Raw genomic sequence first — 18,209 nt, forward strand, 5'->3', positions numbered from 1 at the left:
TGTATAGTACCTATTTACTATGCCTCTCCACAGGACAGAGTTAGACACCAGGGTCGTTTTCTGTGTATAGTAAAACAAACCCAAGATTGTATAATGAATGTTTAATTTCTCATGACACATGAATTTTCGTAAAAAGTTTATAAACAAAATTTTTATTGGTGACAGGAGATATTTGATACCCCCACCCCTTTCCTATTTTCAGGTGTGTCTCTTCGTTCAACCGGAAATAACAGGTAGATTAGCCTCGACCTGAGCTTTTTTTTCTTAAGTTTCACCGCCATTTTTTTTTTTTACCTGTCAACCTGTTGGGTAAAAATGGCGTTGTATACAATGAAATTCTGGATTACAGGTGTTCTACTTTTAACCTTATTTAGCTTCAGTCAACAAGGTAAATATCTCCTCTTAACTATGCCCCATTTTTACCGAGTTGTAAATTTTTTTATTAAATTAATTTGTCCGATTTTAACATAAACTGAAAAGAAAATGTGTCCACCACAAAATATTGTTGACCTATAAAAGTGGCTCAAAACTAGGAAGTCTTATTTTTATTTTTTAAAGCTTTGTTATAATTAGATTTCGTATTTTAATAACAAAAAATGTTATTTTAATAATATATTTTCGATGAATAATAACATATATATATATATATATATAATTAATTTAACAACTTCGTTTTAATATTTGACACACCCAAAATTATTTTTTTTTGGGGGGGGGGGGGGTAGGTCAGTATAGTTTTGATATTGAATTATTTAATTTAAAAAAATAGTAAAACATTCAATTATTGCAGGAATCGATGGTTAATCTTTTAAAGGAAAAATGAGGTACTTCTGTAGATATGATTTTCGGGCATGTTTTACAAAAGACAACAGAACGAAAAGTAAAAAAATCTTTTTTTTTTTTGTAAAAAAAATTAAAAAATAAAAATAAATAAATGTTACAGAAGGCAAAATACGTTCATTCATCAACTAGATAAGTTTTTGATGTTTTAACTTATTTTAAAGCGTTTTCTGGATATTAAGACATTTTTTTATGCTTATGCATTTTTGTTACCGCGTTATTTTTAAATAATTTTTCAGGCTAAATTCAAGTTTCATATTTTTTTTTTTAATTGTTAGGTGGAAGCACAGTAGTTACAAAACACTCTCCCCTCCCTAAGTTAAGAATGGCTTTCAAAATAACGTTATTATTTCAGCACGGGGTCAATGTGCACTGGTTGTCCAACCTGAAAAGGGTGTTTATTCCGAAAGCTGTTCTCAACATGAAGAATTTGGAAGTGTTTAATTCGGTGCTAGTGCACTTATTGATCCGCGCGGTTTTAAAAATATTTTCAAGTTTAATTAAAGTTTTATTATATTTGTTTTTATTAAATTTTAAGATTAAAATACGGAATAGGTACAAAACACCCACCCCTCCATGTTAAGAATGGCTTTCTAAATAATAACGTTATTATTTGAGCGCGAATCAATAAGTGCACAAGTACCGTTTATTCCGAAAGGCATTTTATTTTCAACCTTCCCATGTTAAGAACGGCTTTCGGAATAAACACCCTTTGCAGGTTGGACAACCAAACCAGTGCACATTCACCGAATTTTCTTGAATTTGAATTCTTGTAAGTACGTTTTTGGGTGGAATTAGTTAGAAATGACGTTAAAAAACGTTTGCATTTCGTAGGATGAACTCGTCTGCGCATGCTCACTGAACCGTTTCATTGAAACAACAAAGATGGCGGCCAATTCAAACTACTAGAAATTATATTGCATAATACAGGTATTTATATCTCGAAAACCATTTGTCTGCGCTAATTTTCTCTGCGATATTGACTATATCTGATGATGAGGCCCCAGCTTGCGGGATTTGGGGAGTGTGGAGCCACCCTTTAATTGCCATTGCTCCCAGGTCCGCTCTGACCCGGAGTGGTAGTCCCAACTATGGGTTAAATAGAAACTGACTTAATATATATATATATATACTCTATTAAAAAATTGTTCTTCAAAATCACTGGATTCGGCATTAAATAACCGGAAAAGGGTTGATATTCCGTAAAACAAAAACAAACAAACTCTGCGATATTCGTTTTCAGCATACCTGAAAATCTACAATAGTCGCCATTGTATTGAATAATTGTAAGGCGTCTTCAGTTGGTATAACAGTAGATATTATGGTAAAATTTATCCAGGTGTAATCTTGACGTGCGTCCGCGTCAAAATTATGCGCGTACAAAATAGCCGCCAGTGATAACAAAGAATTACATTGCTTAATATCCGGAAAACTACTTATTTGCACTAAATTAAAATGCGATATTCGTTTTCAGCATACCCGAAAACCCCTAAAAAGTCACCATTTTAAAGATGATTGTTAGGTGGAAAGAAAGTAAAAATGTAGCCATATTATCATATGAGAATCGAGAAATCATTTAAAATTTTATCTATTGAGAAATACACATTTTGTATAAAGAAATACAAACTTTACTTAAAGAATAACAAGTTATCCAATATGGCCGTTTCATTTGGGCTATATTGGATAACTATTCTCATGTTTAAAGTGAGTATTTCTCAATAGCATATGTGTATTTCTCAATAGATTTTAACTCGAAAGGATTCCTTATGTCATAATATTTAACAAAACAAAATCAGTTTTTTTCTCCCAAACCACTCACGCCATGATTTAGTGACTTTGCCAACTTATCTTTGCCTTTGGTAACATTTATTTGTCATGTATTTTTTTCTTTATTAAGTTTCATCTGTTGTCTATTGTAAAACATGCTCAGATTTTCAAGTTAAATTCAATGTAACCGTATCTTTTGCTTGCTAAATTACAAACACCCACTCCTTCCCATATTAAGAATGGCAAACGCCATTTACATTTATTAATACATTGGAAAAAATGTCTTAATATTCAGAAACCTACTCTTCTGTGCCGAATTTGAATGTGATATTCGTCTTCAGCATACTCGAAAACCTTTCAAAGTCGTCATTTTAAAGATGAACGTTAAAGATGGGAAGGAAGTAAAAATTTACTAATAAAACCAAAATTAAAAAATATATTTTTATGAAATTAAAAAAGTACAAACTCTTAACCATAAGAGATTTCTTGGCCTTCGTGCCAAGATCATGGTGTAGTATCTGTTCTGATGCTGCACTTCACTTTTTTTTGTTCTCGGTTAGTGGAGGAGAAATCCTTCATGACTGGGACAATTTTAATTTTTTTTTCCCCTCCCACACTATTAAAAACCGACCTTGTGTCTAACTCTGCCCTCGTGGGGAAGCTAGTTAATAGGAAAATATCATACAAAGTAGATAAGAGTTAACAAAGCCCCCCCCCACTTCTCCCTATGTTAAGAAAGAATTTCAAAATAACGTTATTTCAGTATGGTCAGTAAACTGCAAAAGTACCATGAATTATTTTGTAGTCGAGTTGGTACTTGTACAGATCCTGCCCTATGACCACTCATATCGGTTCGATAAAATCCCAACTTACAATACCTAAAAGGCAACCACACAATGAATCCAGTGATCGTGAAACAATACAAAAACATTTTTTTTTTTTTTTTTTACAGAAATGAGAAAAGGATACCTTTCCCCGATCCATGTAATTATTACATTGTAATAATTATCAGAGAAACAAAATGCTGTAGCACAACAATTATATAAAAAAATGATTATGACATGCTGAATGACATTGGTGTTAAAATAAATTGCATGTCAACACTCTTTAGGATGAGTTGGTGGTTCATTTTCACTTTCATATAAATTTAACGTAAAATTATCAGTGATCATCCAGTTCTTGATCACATAATGTAACACAGAACAAATAACCATTTTGGGGGTTTTCATACAATAGAAAGGGGTTTGAAAAAGTGGTAAAGAAACAAATACATCTATTATCTTCTATATATATAAAAGGTAAAAGCGGTGTGCATTTTGTATGTCTAGCAAAGGCTTTTGGTGGGCGGTGGGGGTGGGGTTCTCCAGGGGGTTTATTATTTCTTAGAACTTTTTATATACCCCCTAGATCATAATATCTACGATTTGCGAAGGGATGTTGTGTCTAGATTTATTTTGATCTACTTTTATAAACTTCACGCTATTTTGTTCTGTCGCGTGTTTGTTGGTGTTTTTCGTATGAATAAAGTGAAAATAATCGAAGCGAACGTTGTTCCTTGGCTTTTCTGCTAGGGATGTCTAAAAAGCAATCAGCTTTGATCAATGCGGTGAAAACTGTCATATCAGACAATTGCTATTCATGTGGACACTCCCCTTTTATGGGGAGCTGGTTCCCCCTCCCCCAACATTTTGGGGAAACAAAACCAAAAGAAACTGCCTTGTAGTCAAAGTTAAGTGTGTGATTTCATTCCCCTATAGCATGATGTTTGACCTCATTAAATTTATGCACGTGTCACTTAAGTTTTTAATCGTTTAATTTCAACCATTCTCACATCTCTGCCTTCTTAGCAGCGTGGTAAGATGTAAGCTTTTTTTTTTTTTTTTTCCGATTTATGAAAGGAGGTCGTGCCTATCTTTTATTTGAGCAACTTTTGCACGCTATTTTCACATCATCCGTATGTTTGTTTGGCTTTTCCGTATTAAAAAGCGAAACTGAATTTGGAGAAAATGTGTCTCCCTAGCATAAGTGCCAGGAATGTCTAGAAAGCAATGAGCTTTGATCAATGCAGGAAAACCCGCCATATCAGGCAATTGCTATTCATTTGGACACTCCTCTTTTTATGGGGAGCTGGTTTTCTTGGAGAAACAAACAAATACGCAGAAACTGGCTTGCAGCCATAGTTAAGTGCATTCCTCTGTGGCGTAATGTTTGACCTCATTAAATTTACGCACCTGTGTGAACTCATTTACTTAACTTTTTAATCGTTTAATTTCAACCACTCTCATTCTGCTGCCCTTGTAGCGTCGCGGTAAGTAATCACGCTTTTTTTCCGCTTTCACCTCCAGGCTTTGGATTCGAGCCTACCTGCCTACAAAAACATTTTTTTTTTTCTTTTCCACCTCCAAACACTTGGGCAACACCGGGCACCCACGCTAGTCTATTATATAAATCTCAAACGTCTGTTAGTGTGTATGTATGAATGTTTGTATGCCTCGTTGAAACTTTCGACATATGCGACCAACACTCACAAAATTGGTATTGTTCGAAAGCTCAGTCTTTTGGCCAACAAATATCCAAAAATTGGTCAAAAACATTCATTCTTTCCCCTCCTAACTGGGCTGTTTTTTTACGAGGAGGGGTGACTTTTTTCATTGATATTTTTGCAAAGTCATCATATGCCTTGCAATGGCTAACGTTAATTTGAATGGTGGCGACGTATGTCACACTGGGTGCGGCGACAAAATGATTTGCTTTATTTTTCACTTCCTTTTCCTCTTAGCGTCACAGGTTCAAGCTTGCTTGCTGCTTACTTTTTTTGTTTGTTTTTTTTAATTTATTTATTTTTTTTTTTTTGGGCGCTCCGTTGATGACTACCCTTACCATAAAACCTCTCCACACCCAAGCAACACTGGGTACCCTCGCTAGTAACAAATAAATGTTACCAAAGGCAAAATAAGTTACTCTTGTACCTATCTGGGTAGGTTTTTAGTGATTTTAAAGTGTTTTTGATCCTCCAATAAAGGAGGAATTGGACCTAATAATTAACTCTCATTCATCTGTTCGTTCGCACTTTTTAAAAATTTTGCACAGACATTAATCATGGTGAAAATAAATTTTTGCTGGAACAGAGTTTCCGGGGTAACTCTTGTTGCCCTCTCTTAGGGTGCATTATAGAGGTAAAATTGCTCCCAAATCGTTCACTTGTGTAGAGGGGCTTTGCATGCTCGGCTTGTTTAAGTGTGAAAAATAAGTTGTGCTGAGCACTTCAGCTGAAATGAAAACAAACATGGTGCCATAATGCTCTCTCCTTTACAGTTCCGAGAATCAGTCAAAAACTCCCCCCCCCTCCCCGGTTACACAACAATAAGAATAAAAAAAGAAAATATTAATAGTGATCCATCGAATAAATGTCACGGTGATATTTCTTGGGTGGATTTAAAAAAAAAAGATTTTAACCAATTCTCACAATTCCAAAGGAGAGAGTATCATGTACCAGTCATGATTTTGATCTCTACAGTCAATCTAACAGAAACTGCGTCATTTCAGTGGCCTTTTATTTGAATGAATGAAGCATTCATTCTGGGTAGTCCACGGAGGTCCACTCTCCCAGACCTTGGCACCTGTCTTTTGGATGGAGTAAGTTTATTGCTTACTGCATGAGGTGCTCCTACCAGGGAATACCGACAGGGCTACCCAATCAATTTTCAATAGGTCAGAGTGCTTTTTTTGAGAAGCACTGGCTTGACCCTTCCCACTTTCCAATTTTGTGTCACATCTTCCTGTGGTAGGAAGAAAGTAAATCCTGTGATTTGTGGCAGTTATGGCTCCAGAATCATGATGTATATTTTTGTAACATACTTTTGTTAATACACATTTTGTCAGTTATATCACCATGTTTGTATTGTATTATTATCGGTCTGCAAGACTGCAACATTTATGTAATAGATTAATCACACATGAGCGCTCACAATAAATTGTCTCAAGAAAAAATTGTTCAGGCAGTGTGAGATTTGACGATTGTATTTCAGGGATTCTTGCTTGTGAAATTCGATCTTCAAAAAAGATATTTGGTTTTCTATCACTGCAAGAACTGTGACACCAGGGTTGAAAAGTGGGATTGAGTAGTCAGCCCCCCCCCTCCCCGAGAGGGGGCACTCTGACCTGCAAAAAGTGTCCAGGAAGCCCCGTTGGCATTCCCTGGTAAGGATGCCCCAGGCGATAAGCAATAAACTAACTCCTTCTCAAAAAGAGAAAGCGAAGCCTGGGAGGGTAGACTTCCTAAAATTGTGCAGAACCGTAATCAACAAAAACCAGGTCATTGCAGGAATGGTCTAATCTCTGTTGATTTTGGCAGCCTGAAGAAAGCTTTTTTCGTATGTGAGGAGATCAAGCAGCTTCATTTCAGCAAGACAGCTACCATTCATATGGAAAATACTGACTGAAGATTTCCTAAACCCAGTGGCAAAATTGTCATCCCAGAAAGATATCACAAAATAGTACTTTCTTTTGACGGAAAGCAACACATAAGATGTAGGAGCCAGCCGCAAGTGTAACGAGAATCAATTGTTAAGCCACCTAAAAATTTCTCCTTCCCCCAAATAGAATTTTTTTAATATCAAAAAATATATTTTGCAACCTTTTAGTTTACTTAAGTGAGTGGTTTACATTGTTTTTCTTTAAAACTGTTAGACATGTATGTAATAGAAGAAACTACTTACAAAAGCAGCAGCACACCTGCCTGTCACGTTGAGTTCAGGTATCTTGTAAAGAAAAAGAAAAAAAAATTGGTTAGGCTAATGCAATATTTCAAACCTCATGATATTAAATACACTTTTGTTGGCGAAATTGGGTGTGAACATGTGTAACTCAAAGCGAATATAAAAGAGATGAAAACGTAATGAACTGTTGCGGATGGTGGTGAAGAGGCTCCATATTGATACAGGGTGTCGCCCCAAAGAAAATAACGCAACAGCTTTATTTTAAAACTTTTATTGATTACAGGGTGGAACGATGAAATTGTCGCCCTAAAAAAAAACCAACACTTTATTTTAAAATTTTTATTGAAAAAATCAATTCCGGTAAGCTATTAGAACTGACATCTATTCAGTGTAGCTGCCTTCAGCCCCAGTTACCATCTCGATACAGGTCCAGAACTGAGAGCATGCCTTTTTCACAAGCGGCAGTGGGAGCTTAGCAGCTGGTGATGTTCTCGACGTATGACCAAACAGAGTAATCGGGAAGTGGGGGGGGGGCAGTGAATTAAGAGTATGAAGTTGTAGCACTCCTTTTGAAGCCAAGCCTGGGTTTCTTTGGACTTGTGGGCTGGGTCCTGCTGTCACACCCAGAGTCTTCCAGCAGCCATCTGATTGCACTAAGGGATCACCACACTCTTCAGCACATCCAGTTACACTTTGGTGTTGACTTTCAAGCCGACTTTGAAGATGTGAGGTTGCATGATGTGACCCTCACTTGAAACCACACCAAAGACCATAACTGTGGCCGGAAACTTCATTGAGCTGTGTCCTTAAGAATTGAGTTGTCCGGATTTGCATTTTGCGGGTGCTGACAATGGTCCTGTTGTCATAACTTGGATTGCAGCACATCTCCGATCTCGCTCGTTCGACACTGTGTCACTTTCAGACCTGATAGAAGGCTCCTATCGCTCTTGGGATTTGTACACAACTGGCCAACTAGTAGATGGTCTGCAACAATAAAAGAAAACCGGTTTTCATCAAACGGAAATGGAATCATGTCTTTTCTATGGCGACAATTTTATCGTTCCACCCTGTACAACGGTCAATCTTATTCAGGAAAAAATTAGGTTGAGAAGAAAGTTCTTGCAGAATTTTAAATTTTGATTTCAAGTGATGTCTTTTCAAATAAGTTTTCATGATAATACTTTTACTTTATATATCATTTTAAAGAACGATTTTCGCTCTATCTAATCTTTTAAATTACAATCGTTTCAGAACTGGTGCTACCAGATCAGGCTGCTTATTGGCTTTCTGAGACGAAATGCACCTACATCGATTTCTTTTTTTGTTTTCTATTCTATTTTGTAAAACTTATGTTAAACAAAACAAAATCAACAGCCCCTTCCCTCCCCCTTTCTTTTTCCTTCCCTACTTCCCGATCCTGGATATAACCTTAAACTATATCTGATGGTGAGGTCCTAGTTTGCAGGCTTTGGGGAGCGTGGAGCCACCCCTTAATTGCCATTGTTCCCAGGTCCATCCTGACCCAGAGTGGTAGTACCTGCGAGGCTCCCATCTATGGGTTAAATAGAAACTTTTTTGAAAAAAAAAAATCAAATATTCTATTAAAAACTTTTTCTTCAAAATCATTGGATTCGGCATTAAATGACCTAGAAAGGGTTGATATGCCGTGAAACAAAAACAATCAATCAATCAAAAACAATCGTTTCAGAATGTTGAATCCAAGATGCAAAAAAAAAGCAAATTCGCATGATTTTCTTATTTCATTTCAAGCTAGGCTGAAAAACTGCTGAGACAGCTGGTGATAACAACGAAGTGCTTGGCTTAGGAACCGCTACTGAATGCACAGCACAATGATGGTTAAGAAATTTCATGGTGGCAATGAGTCTGGAAAATGATGAGCATAATGGTTGGCCATCGGATGTTGACAACGATCAATTAAAAGCCTTAGTCAAAGCCAATCTACGCACAACTGTTTGATAATTTGCTTCTGAATTAGACGTAACATATATGATTTGAGAGAGATTAGAAAGACAAAAAAACTTGATAAATAGGTGCCTCACGAATTGAACAACTAAAATAATCGCCATTATGAAGTGGCATCTTCCCTTCTTTTGCGTAAAAAGAATGACCCGTTTCTCAATCAGGTTGTGACTTGTGATGAAAAGTGGGTTCTTTACTACAACTGGTGATTCTCAGTTCAGTGGTTAGACGCCTGAAGTCAAAGTTGCACCAAAAGAAGGTCATGCTGACTGTGATTGGTTTCATCCATTACAGTTTTTTGAATGCAGGCGAAACAATTATGGCAATGAAGTACTATCAACAAATGAATGAAATGCATCAGAAACTTCAACAACAACACCCAGCATTAGTCAACAAAAAAGGCCCAATTCTTCTCCACAACAATGCTCAACTGCATGTTACTAAACTGACTCTGCAGAAGTTGAATGAATTGATCTACGAAACTGTCTCATCCGCCATACTCTCCAGACCTCTCACCTACCGACTACCAATTTTTCAAGCATCTCAACAACTTTTTGCATGAGAAATGCTTCAAAAAACTTAAGTGATATCAAAAACGCCTTCAGCGATTTCATCGTCACCAGAACGTAATATTTTTACATTAATGGCATAAATACACTTGTCTTGTGTTGGCAAAAGTATGTTGATTCTGATGGTGCTTATTTCGATCAATAAATTTTTGTTTGAGCCAAGATATGTTCACCTGAATTTTAAAAGTAAAAAAAAAAACGCAAGAATTTTCTTGTCAACCTGATACAACAAATGTTTAACGTCTTTATCTCTTCCTTGCAACCGTCTTCTCACAGAAGAGATGTTGAGAGTCTGTCTCTGCTCTATCGTTATTTTCATGGCAAGTGCTCAACTGAGCTTCAATTTATGGCCCCCCCTCACCTGCAAAACATTCACAACAAACACTCGTCTATCTATAAGCACTCTCAATAATTTACTCTATATCTGTGCCTAAAACTAAATGAACATTCCATGAACAAGTTTTTTTTCTTAGAACTGCCTGCCTATGAAACGCATCATGAGGCTGCTTTTCATCTAGCTACAACATGGTAGTTTTCAAGTCCAATCTAAACAAGTTCTTGAACCGTTTTTTTAAATAATCAAATTCTACCCAATGTCCATTTCTACCTACCATTATGGTGTTATCTCATTCGGTGCCTGACTCATTGACCCATATTCTCTAGTGGCTTCTGAACCTTGATAAATGGTGATTTCCTAGTGAAAATATAAAATAATAATGCTAGACAATCCTACGAACAAACATTCGGTTTCAAAGTTAGCAATTTTTGGTGATGTTTTTTTTTTTTTTTTTCAAAATCAGCCTTGGATTTGTTTTTGTTTTTTTTTTTTTCTTTCTTTTAAATAACTTCCACTCTATGAGGTTGGGAGTTGGACGTTTGTGTCAGATTTTTCAGTTTCATCGTCTTCTGCTTCTTCCACAACGACAGTCGACACTGAAACGAACGAACATGTAGGGAAATCAAGACTTGTTACGCCCAAAAAACCCACTGAGTTTTAACCCCGAGGCCCATACTTATGCAAATGAGTGCAGGCCTTGCTTTCAGTCCAGTTGTGCACATGCTGCGCCATTTCTGCATCTGCCGCCATGACGTTTGCCTCATCATGCATTATTTACAAAGTTGTAGAATCCAGTTTATATTTACCAGCAGAAAGGGCTCCAAATAGGTGATAGGAAAATTCTTGTATGAAATTGAATGAAGCGATATTTGGTGCTTATCCAGAGTTCCCCCATATGCAAAAAAGCAAAAATAAAGAAAAATCAGTACAATGTAATGTACTTGTGACAGAAAAAAAATCATGTTCCAAAAATTACGTAAATTGATTAGTTTTATTTTGGGATAAAAAAATCAAATTTTATGGCTAAACAAAAAGTGATCGTCTTGCAACACTATTTTGAAAACGCTCTCGAGAAACAAGGGAGATAACTCCAAACTGAGATTCAAAAAAGCTATTCTTAACACGAGAAAACATTGGAAAAAGTCAAATTTGCTTAAAAATGATTTTCTTTATATAAATAAAACTACTTGATCAATTTACATGATTTTTTGGTGTATGGTATTTTCTTTGTGTACATCATACAGATTTTTGTTTGTTCATAGGGGAGGGGGGATTCTCGACAAGCGTCCAGTATCTGTGTAACAGATTAATCGCTCGTGGACTAACAATTAATTCAGAGAATAGACGTACCCATCTAGATACAATGGAACATCCCAATATGCTTATAAGCCATGTTAGAGTTCTTTTGATCTGATTTCTAGTTCAACTTGTTAGACAACTGAGCATTGAGTGCTACAGAGTTCTATGAACAAATTTATTTTTAGTTAACCTTTGACAACTAAATATTTTCATTCACTAGCCAAATAGAAAATTTACTAGCCAAATATGCGATTTTTGGAATATGACAGCTCTGTTCCATGACGTACATCGTAAAGATTTTTCTGTATTTTTATTTTTTTATAGATAAGTGTAATTCTAAATATGCACTGAATTTTATGTTGAGACGTGAAAAAAAAATATATATTGATTTATCAGAGAGGGACCTATGTTTTCAGTGGCATCCGTCCGTGCGTCTATTAGTCCGGACGATTGCCAGATAACCATCCATTAGATTTTCCTGAAATTTTGCCACAAATTGTATTTCATTAAATAGATGTGCACAGTAAAAAAATTATTTTTGAGAAAATTCCCGTTGCGTCCCCAGGGGCTCAAAAGAGATCAAAAATGCCTCAAAATGGCCAAAAATGACATGTTTTTGCCCCATAACTTTTGATCCATCCATTAGATTTTTCTGAAACTTGGCCAAAATGTGGAGTCCATTGTTCTTAATATAAATCCAGTATAGGTGACCCTGGCAAAATTCTGGTTTGCGCCCCCGGGGACTTCCAGTGCTAAAAACGCTTGTTTTTGTGGCTCTTTTTTCATATTTCGCAGCAAAAGCTTTATGTCTGACTATGTATAGTGGGTTTTCATGATGGTCAACTCGAATATACATGGAACTGTACTGTTATCCATTTACACTGGGATTCAGTGTCCCTAGGGGCTCAAAAGAGGTCAAGAATGCCCCAAAATGGCCCAAAAATGATAGTTTTTGCCCCATAATGTTTGATCCATCCATTAGATTTTCCTGAAACTGGGCCAAAATGTGGAGGCCATTGTTCTTAATATAAATTCAGTGTAGGTGACTTTGGCAAAATTCTGGTTCACATCACTCTGGGACTTTTAGGACTAAAAAAACATGCCTTTCTGGAGTTCTTTTTCATATTACTCAAAAACTTGATATGTATGTCTATATAGTGGTTTTCCATGGTGCTGAATTCAAATATACATGTCTTAAGGCATGAAACTGCACTGTTTGCCCATTTTCACTGACTTCGGCATTCCCAGGAGCTTAAAAGGGGTCACAAATGCTCCCAAATTGCAAAAAATGACACTTTTTAACCCATAACTTTTGCCCCATCAATTAGATTTTTCTGGAACTTGGCCAAAATGTGAAGGCAGCATTGACTCTTCACACTTCTCACATTCATCATTTCTTCACTTTTTTTTGTGGCGTCATTTCACATGAAGCACCAGAAGGGGACCACGCACGCACAGCTCATTATTCTATTAAATTTTTATTGTTTAAATAATTTGAATTTTCCCGTTTTATTTCTCACTCAGTAATGAACTTTGGAACATTGTTGGTGAAAAAACATAATCACCAAAAGATAAGCATTTTATTATTTCTAGTCATTACTTGGAAAAATCACTAGTAAATGCGACTGTTTCACTCGCAACATAAAGCCCTGTTCTTCATTCAATAGAAATCACTAATCGAGTGATATTTTGTTTTTTTGCCCTTTCACCTTGTTATTAATTTTAGTGCATGTTCGAAATAAAAACAAAAATCATAAAAGTGAATTTATATTAAAAAGACAGTTTTATCTATTTAATTTTTAATGTCAGTTTCAACTAAAAGCAATGTTATCTACTTAATTATCATGTCACGATTAGTAACATACTCACAAGGTGACCCGACATTGCCCGGAATTTAATGATGATCAACGAATGTTTCACACTCGTATTTTTATCATCATCAAAGTCTGTGAAATCGCCTATTTTTCAATCAAATTGATTGATTGCCTGTTCTAATTGGGGACCTATTGCGATGCACCGAGAGGAAGCTCACATACCTCTTGCAATGACCTAGTTCACAATACATAGTAGTCTACATTGCACTGTAGAGAAACTGCTGTTGATTTTATCAAATTATTTTTATATCTAATGACTTGAATTCAAGTTTAAAATGCAAAAGTCCAGCATCATGATTTAGTTGTGCTCAATATAGAAACATTCATTTCTAATATCATATCAAAGCACCTACTGTTGATTTTTATATGTCGAGCCTTTTGGTTTGTGTGGCAATAAAACTTCTCAAATGCACTTGTGATGTTAGGCTGTGTAAGGTGTTAACTTTGATCGAAATTGCCTGTTCCTTCTTTTGCGGGATGCACCGGCAATTTGATTATTGATATTTATCGAAGACATAAAGATACAGGACCTATCTAAGAACACTGCCAAGCACATGAAGTACATTAAATTTCATAAAAATTGGTCCGGTCGTTTTCAAGTCCATAGAGAACAAACTCGCACACACAAAGTTCCTTTTCTATAGTAGTAGAGATAAAGATTACTACATTATTGCATAAAACATGTAGCTTCATGATTCATTGATCTGCCATTATTTTTTGGGGGGAGGGACGTAACAAGACAGAATGCAATTACACCCTCCCTCTGTTTATTCTGGTTAATATTTAAGTATAATTTGCAATTTCTTGGAAAAATATTTTCATTAATAATTAATTTTCTATTTTATCATTTTTCATAATTTTTGGATATTTTACTAATTTCAACATGACAGCTAAGTAGATACCATTTGTTTTAATTGAAATTCAATATTTTGATTTTCGTTCTTATTTCGAACATGCACCTTATTTTATTTATTTATTTTTTTCCTTTTCCAGCTTGTATATTTCCAGAGTGGTATCAAGGAGAATTCTACTCTCAAGAGAAAGGAAAAGGAGTAAAAACTCTTATTCAGGAAAATCTTTGGGGAGATTTCCGATGTCGTCAGATGACTATCAAGAATGACACGGTGAATAAACTAACAGGTGCCAAGAATGCAATAATCAGCGTCTACGCACAGTGAGTCATTGTTTTCAATATTCTTTCAAAAATTTATTTCTGAAAAATATAAAACTAAATAAGGCACTAGGACATTCAAGAGTGTCGGGAGCGGTGGTTGGGTGGGGGTGGGGGGTCATCCTTGTCACTGTACCTTATATATGTCTATCATTTTTAAAGCTAAAATCTTCAATTATGATACTACTATAGTCATGCTAGGGATCGTCCTACTGTAACATTGTACACAGGAAACTAATATGTTGTATGCAGTTTCAATCACAAAAGAGACAAAGAATAGGAAATAACTTCAACTTGCCTTTTCTTTGTAACAACAGCACTTATTTTCTCATTGTTACAACCGTGACGTCACCCATGTGATCTTGAACACACTCCATGCTGCTAAGGTGATCTTGAACGTTATTTACGTCTATCTTGTGATCATCCTCTTCCTCCGTTTTATAGTATTTTTTTGTTCTTTACCAGTGATGTCATTTCATATACATTTGCATATAACCGTCTGTGTTATGTTACACCACTTCACCACTTAAGATTCCCAAATCAGTTTTTTTTTTAAGTTAAATATGAACATAAATCATTAATCTCTTAATATTTCGTTTAAGAACCTCCTCCCCCTTAAATTGACTAGATTTATTTACTTTTCCAAAGTAAATTAATTTCTTTGGGTGTGTCTTTGAGGTGAAGAGCAGGTGCTAATTGAAATGGTGACATTCCTGTGATCATCCCAGAACTTAGCACTGACTGTTGATGGAAAAAGAGAAAGAGATGACCAGCAAAGAAGCAACCAAGGTCAGTTTGTAGGTGGATAAAAGAATCCCCTTGTGGAGATGTTGCCCATGTATGGAGATCTATTGGGATTCGATCTCTTGCACGGAATTGATGTCATCCGCCTGTTGGGCGGCGTTCATATAAATGAACACGGCGAGGTCAATTTCCCAAAGAAAGTTTGCAGTGTCGGCACTGCTGTAGCAGTGAAAATAGAACGACCTGACTTTGATGTTGTATTCGACCCGACTAAGAAACATTGGACTGCAACCTGGAAGTGGTCCAGTGCACAAACCCAATACCACCTGGGTGACTCTATATGGGTAAAACCGCCTGGTTATCGATGCACATCCAAGTTCCAAGAAGGAACAGTAACGAAAATGATCAGCCCGCAAGCCATTGGTGTTGATGGTGTCCCACGCCATGTGAAGGATATACGACCCCGGACATATACCATCTCCTCTGGTAATGCAGATGAGATTTCAGATGACACTGCATGTATTACACTGCCTGGCCGACAACCAACCCAAAATGGAGAACCCTCAGAACACCGACCAGATGTCATTGCACCTGGCAGAGCAGATGAGACTTCAGATGATATTGAGGTATGACACAGCCTGGCCCACAGACAACACAGAATAGAGAAACCCCAGAACCACCCTTGCGGCGAAGTACACGTCGAAGATTACCAGCGCAACCTTGCACATGCTGTAATCAGGGATCAGTGTAGACAATACATGACGAACCAAAAGCTATCACAGTTAATGCACAAATAACACTGCACCTGCGTGATGGTACAGGAAATCCAGTTTGTACTGATTTGTATGAGTTTGCACCCCCGCTGAGATAAATGACATCAGATTTTTTTGTGTGGGCAGCATTCTTTCATTTACTTTGGTCGGTGAAAGAGATTTTGTGTTGTTCGTTTCAGAAAGAGGGTGAAGGAGGGAAAAGACTCGGTATCGCAAATCGAGGTCAGGAAGAAAGGGACAGTAAGAAGAAAGAACTAAAGATAGAACATTTGGCTTCATAATTATTATCATAGCGTTCTATTTATCCTGCTGTAAAAAAAAAAAAATACTATTAGTGAGAGGGGAACCTATCGCCATTCTTTCCCCTGAAAATGTCAAACCTTTTTCTTTTTAATGAAGAGTAGAAAACGCATTGGGGATATGTTTTCGACAGCCCCATCACTCTTGCTTCTCCTATTTTCTCCCCATCACTCTTGCTTCTCCAATTTTCTCCCCATCACTCTTGCTTCTCCAATTTTATCCCCATCACTCTTGCTTCTCCAATTTTATCCCCATCACTCTTGCTTCTCCTATTTTATCCCCATCACTCTTGCTTCTCCTATTTTATCCCCATCACTCTTGCTTCTCCTATTTTATCCCCATCACTCTTGCTTCTCCTATTTTATCCCTCAGTTCTTGTTTACAATGAGTGATGTTTTTAACAAAAGGGAGAAGAAAAAGCTGTATACTAGGTCAGCAGTCTTTCTCAGGATCAGTCACTTGAGTTTTCGTAATTTTTCTCTTTCTATTCCTATCCTTGTGGCCATGTTACTAATAAGAGTACTGGAGGTAAACGTTTGACCTAGGCTGACGTTATCTGCCTGATAGTTAGAGACCTGAATCTTGAATCAACCCCTAAGGAGCCCCCCCCTCCCTATCAGTAGGTTACAGCTTTACCTTTTCTACAAAAATCATTTTCTGTTTCTTTTTCTTTCTCTCTCTGCCAACCTCTTCCACATATCCATCATGAAAGTCTCAAGAAACAATACAAGATTAAACCCAAAGCTTTAACTTCCAATGTAGACCTGCGTTATCAGGTTACCTTCTCTAACATCAGGGGTCTATGCTCCGACCCTCTAGGTGTTCATATCCAATTACGGTAGACCAAACTTGACCTATTTTTCCTGTGTGAAACTAGCATTAGATTGACTGTTTCCCTAGATGAGTTCTCGATTAATGAATACTCAAACTTGACATCAAATTTGACTCCCAAAATCGTCATGGGCATGGAATATGTGTCTACATTAGAAATGGTTTCTATGTGAATATCTCCGAAGAAGATCTAAAATTGCCCTATGTGTGGGTAGCACTTGTTCACAGCACCATGTTCGTATTTGCCTTCTATCGCCCCCACAACAGCAGAGTTACTATCTTTAAGAGCATCTCTGCGAAAATTGACCACAGCATGTCTGCTCATCTCTCGGCTAACGGTCATATCTGTGGAGACTTTAATGTTCACAATGTTGAATTGCTAGCTCATTCAAACAAGACAGATCCTGAGGGGAAATACTGCCATGATTTATCCTTTGCTTATAATCTAACACAAATTGTTCACAAACCCACCCATATGCCCAACATTGACAGACAGTATGCAAGTCTCCCAGACTTTTTTCTTACAACTTGACGAGAAATGTGCTCATCCGCTGTTCTGTCTCCATAAGAATCTTCCGATCACATGGTTGTCTCGGTTAAGATAAAAACAAAAAGTTCTCGCATGTATCTCTCCATCATACAGTATACACTATGGCTTACTGAGATAGCTTCCGAATATTTATCAGACGTGTTTTGTGTTTAAAATGAATGTGTCCTCTATAGTATCAAACCTAACTGAATGATTAACTGTTGGTACAGACCACTTTATACCCTCCAAAAAATTCCAGCTTAAACTCAGCCTGAACTGTCAGCAACCACTGTAAAAGAGTAATAAAAAATGCCAGAGAATCATATGCTCAGTCCAAAGTAACTGAGCAGCAGGTTGATTCCCACAAGTTTTGCTAAATAATAAATATGGTCGTGCACAGAGGTGTGTCCTCTATTTCAACCATCATGAATAGACCTAAGGTAGTCCTGTCAGCATCTGACAAAACCAAATTCTTTG

General features: G+C 36.7%; 1 protein-coding gene across 1 annotated transcript in view; it reads left to right on the plus strand.

The window, feature by feature from the left end:
• The first annotated feature begins 206 nt into the window (after positions 1–206).
• Positions 207–18,209, plus strand: part of LOC145287791 (uncharacterized) — a 75,347-nt gene continuing 57,344 nt past the window's right edge. Inside the window, exons 1-2 of the mRNA XM_080135623.1 lie at positions 207–388; positions 14,378–14,558. Of these exons, the coding sequence (XP_079991749.1) occupies positions 316–388; positions 14,378–14,558 (254 nt within the window). The 5' untranslated portion in view covers positions 207–315. The remainder of the gene's footprint in view (positions 389–14,377; positions 14,559–18,209) is intronic.

Source organism: Euprymna scolopes, chromosome 11 (assembly GCF_053919585.1).
Source record: "Euprymna scolopes isolate OS-2025 chromosome 11, ASM5391958v1, whole genome shotgun sequence".
Classification (NCBI taxonomy): Eukaryota; Metazoa; Mollusca; class Cephalopoda; order Sepiida; family Sepiolidae; genus Euprymna; species Euprymna scolopes.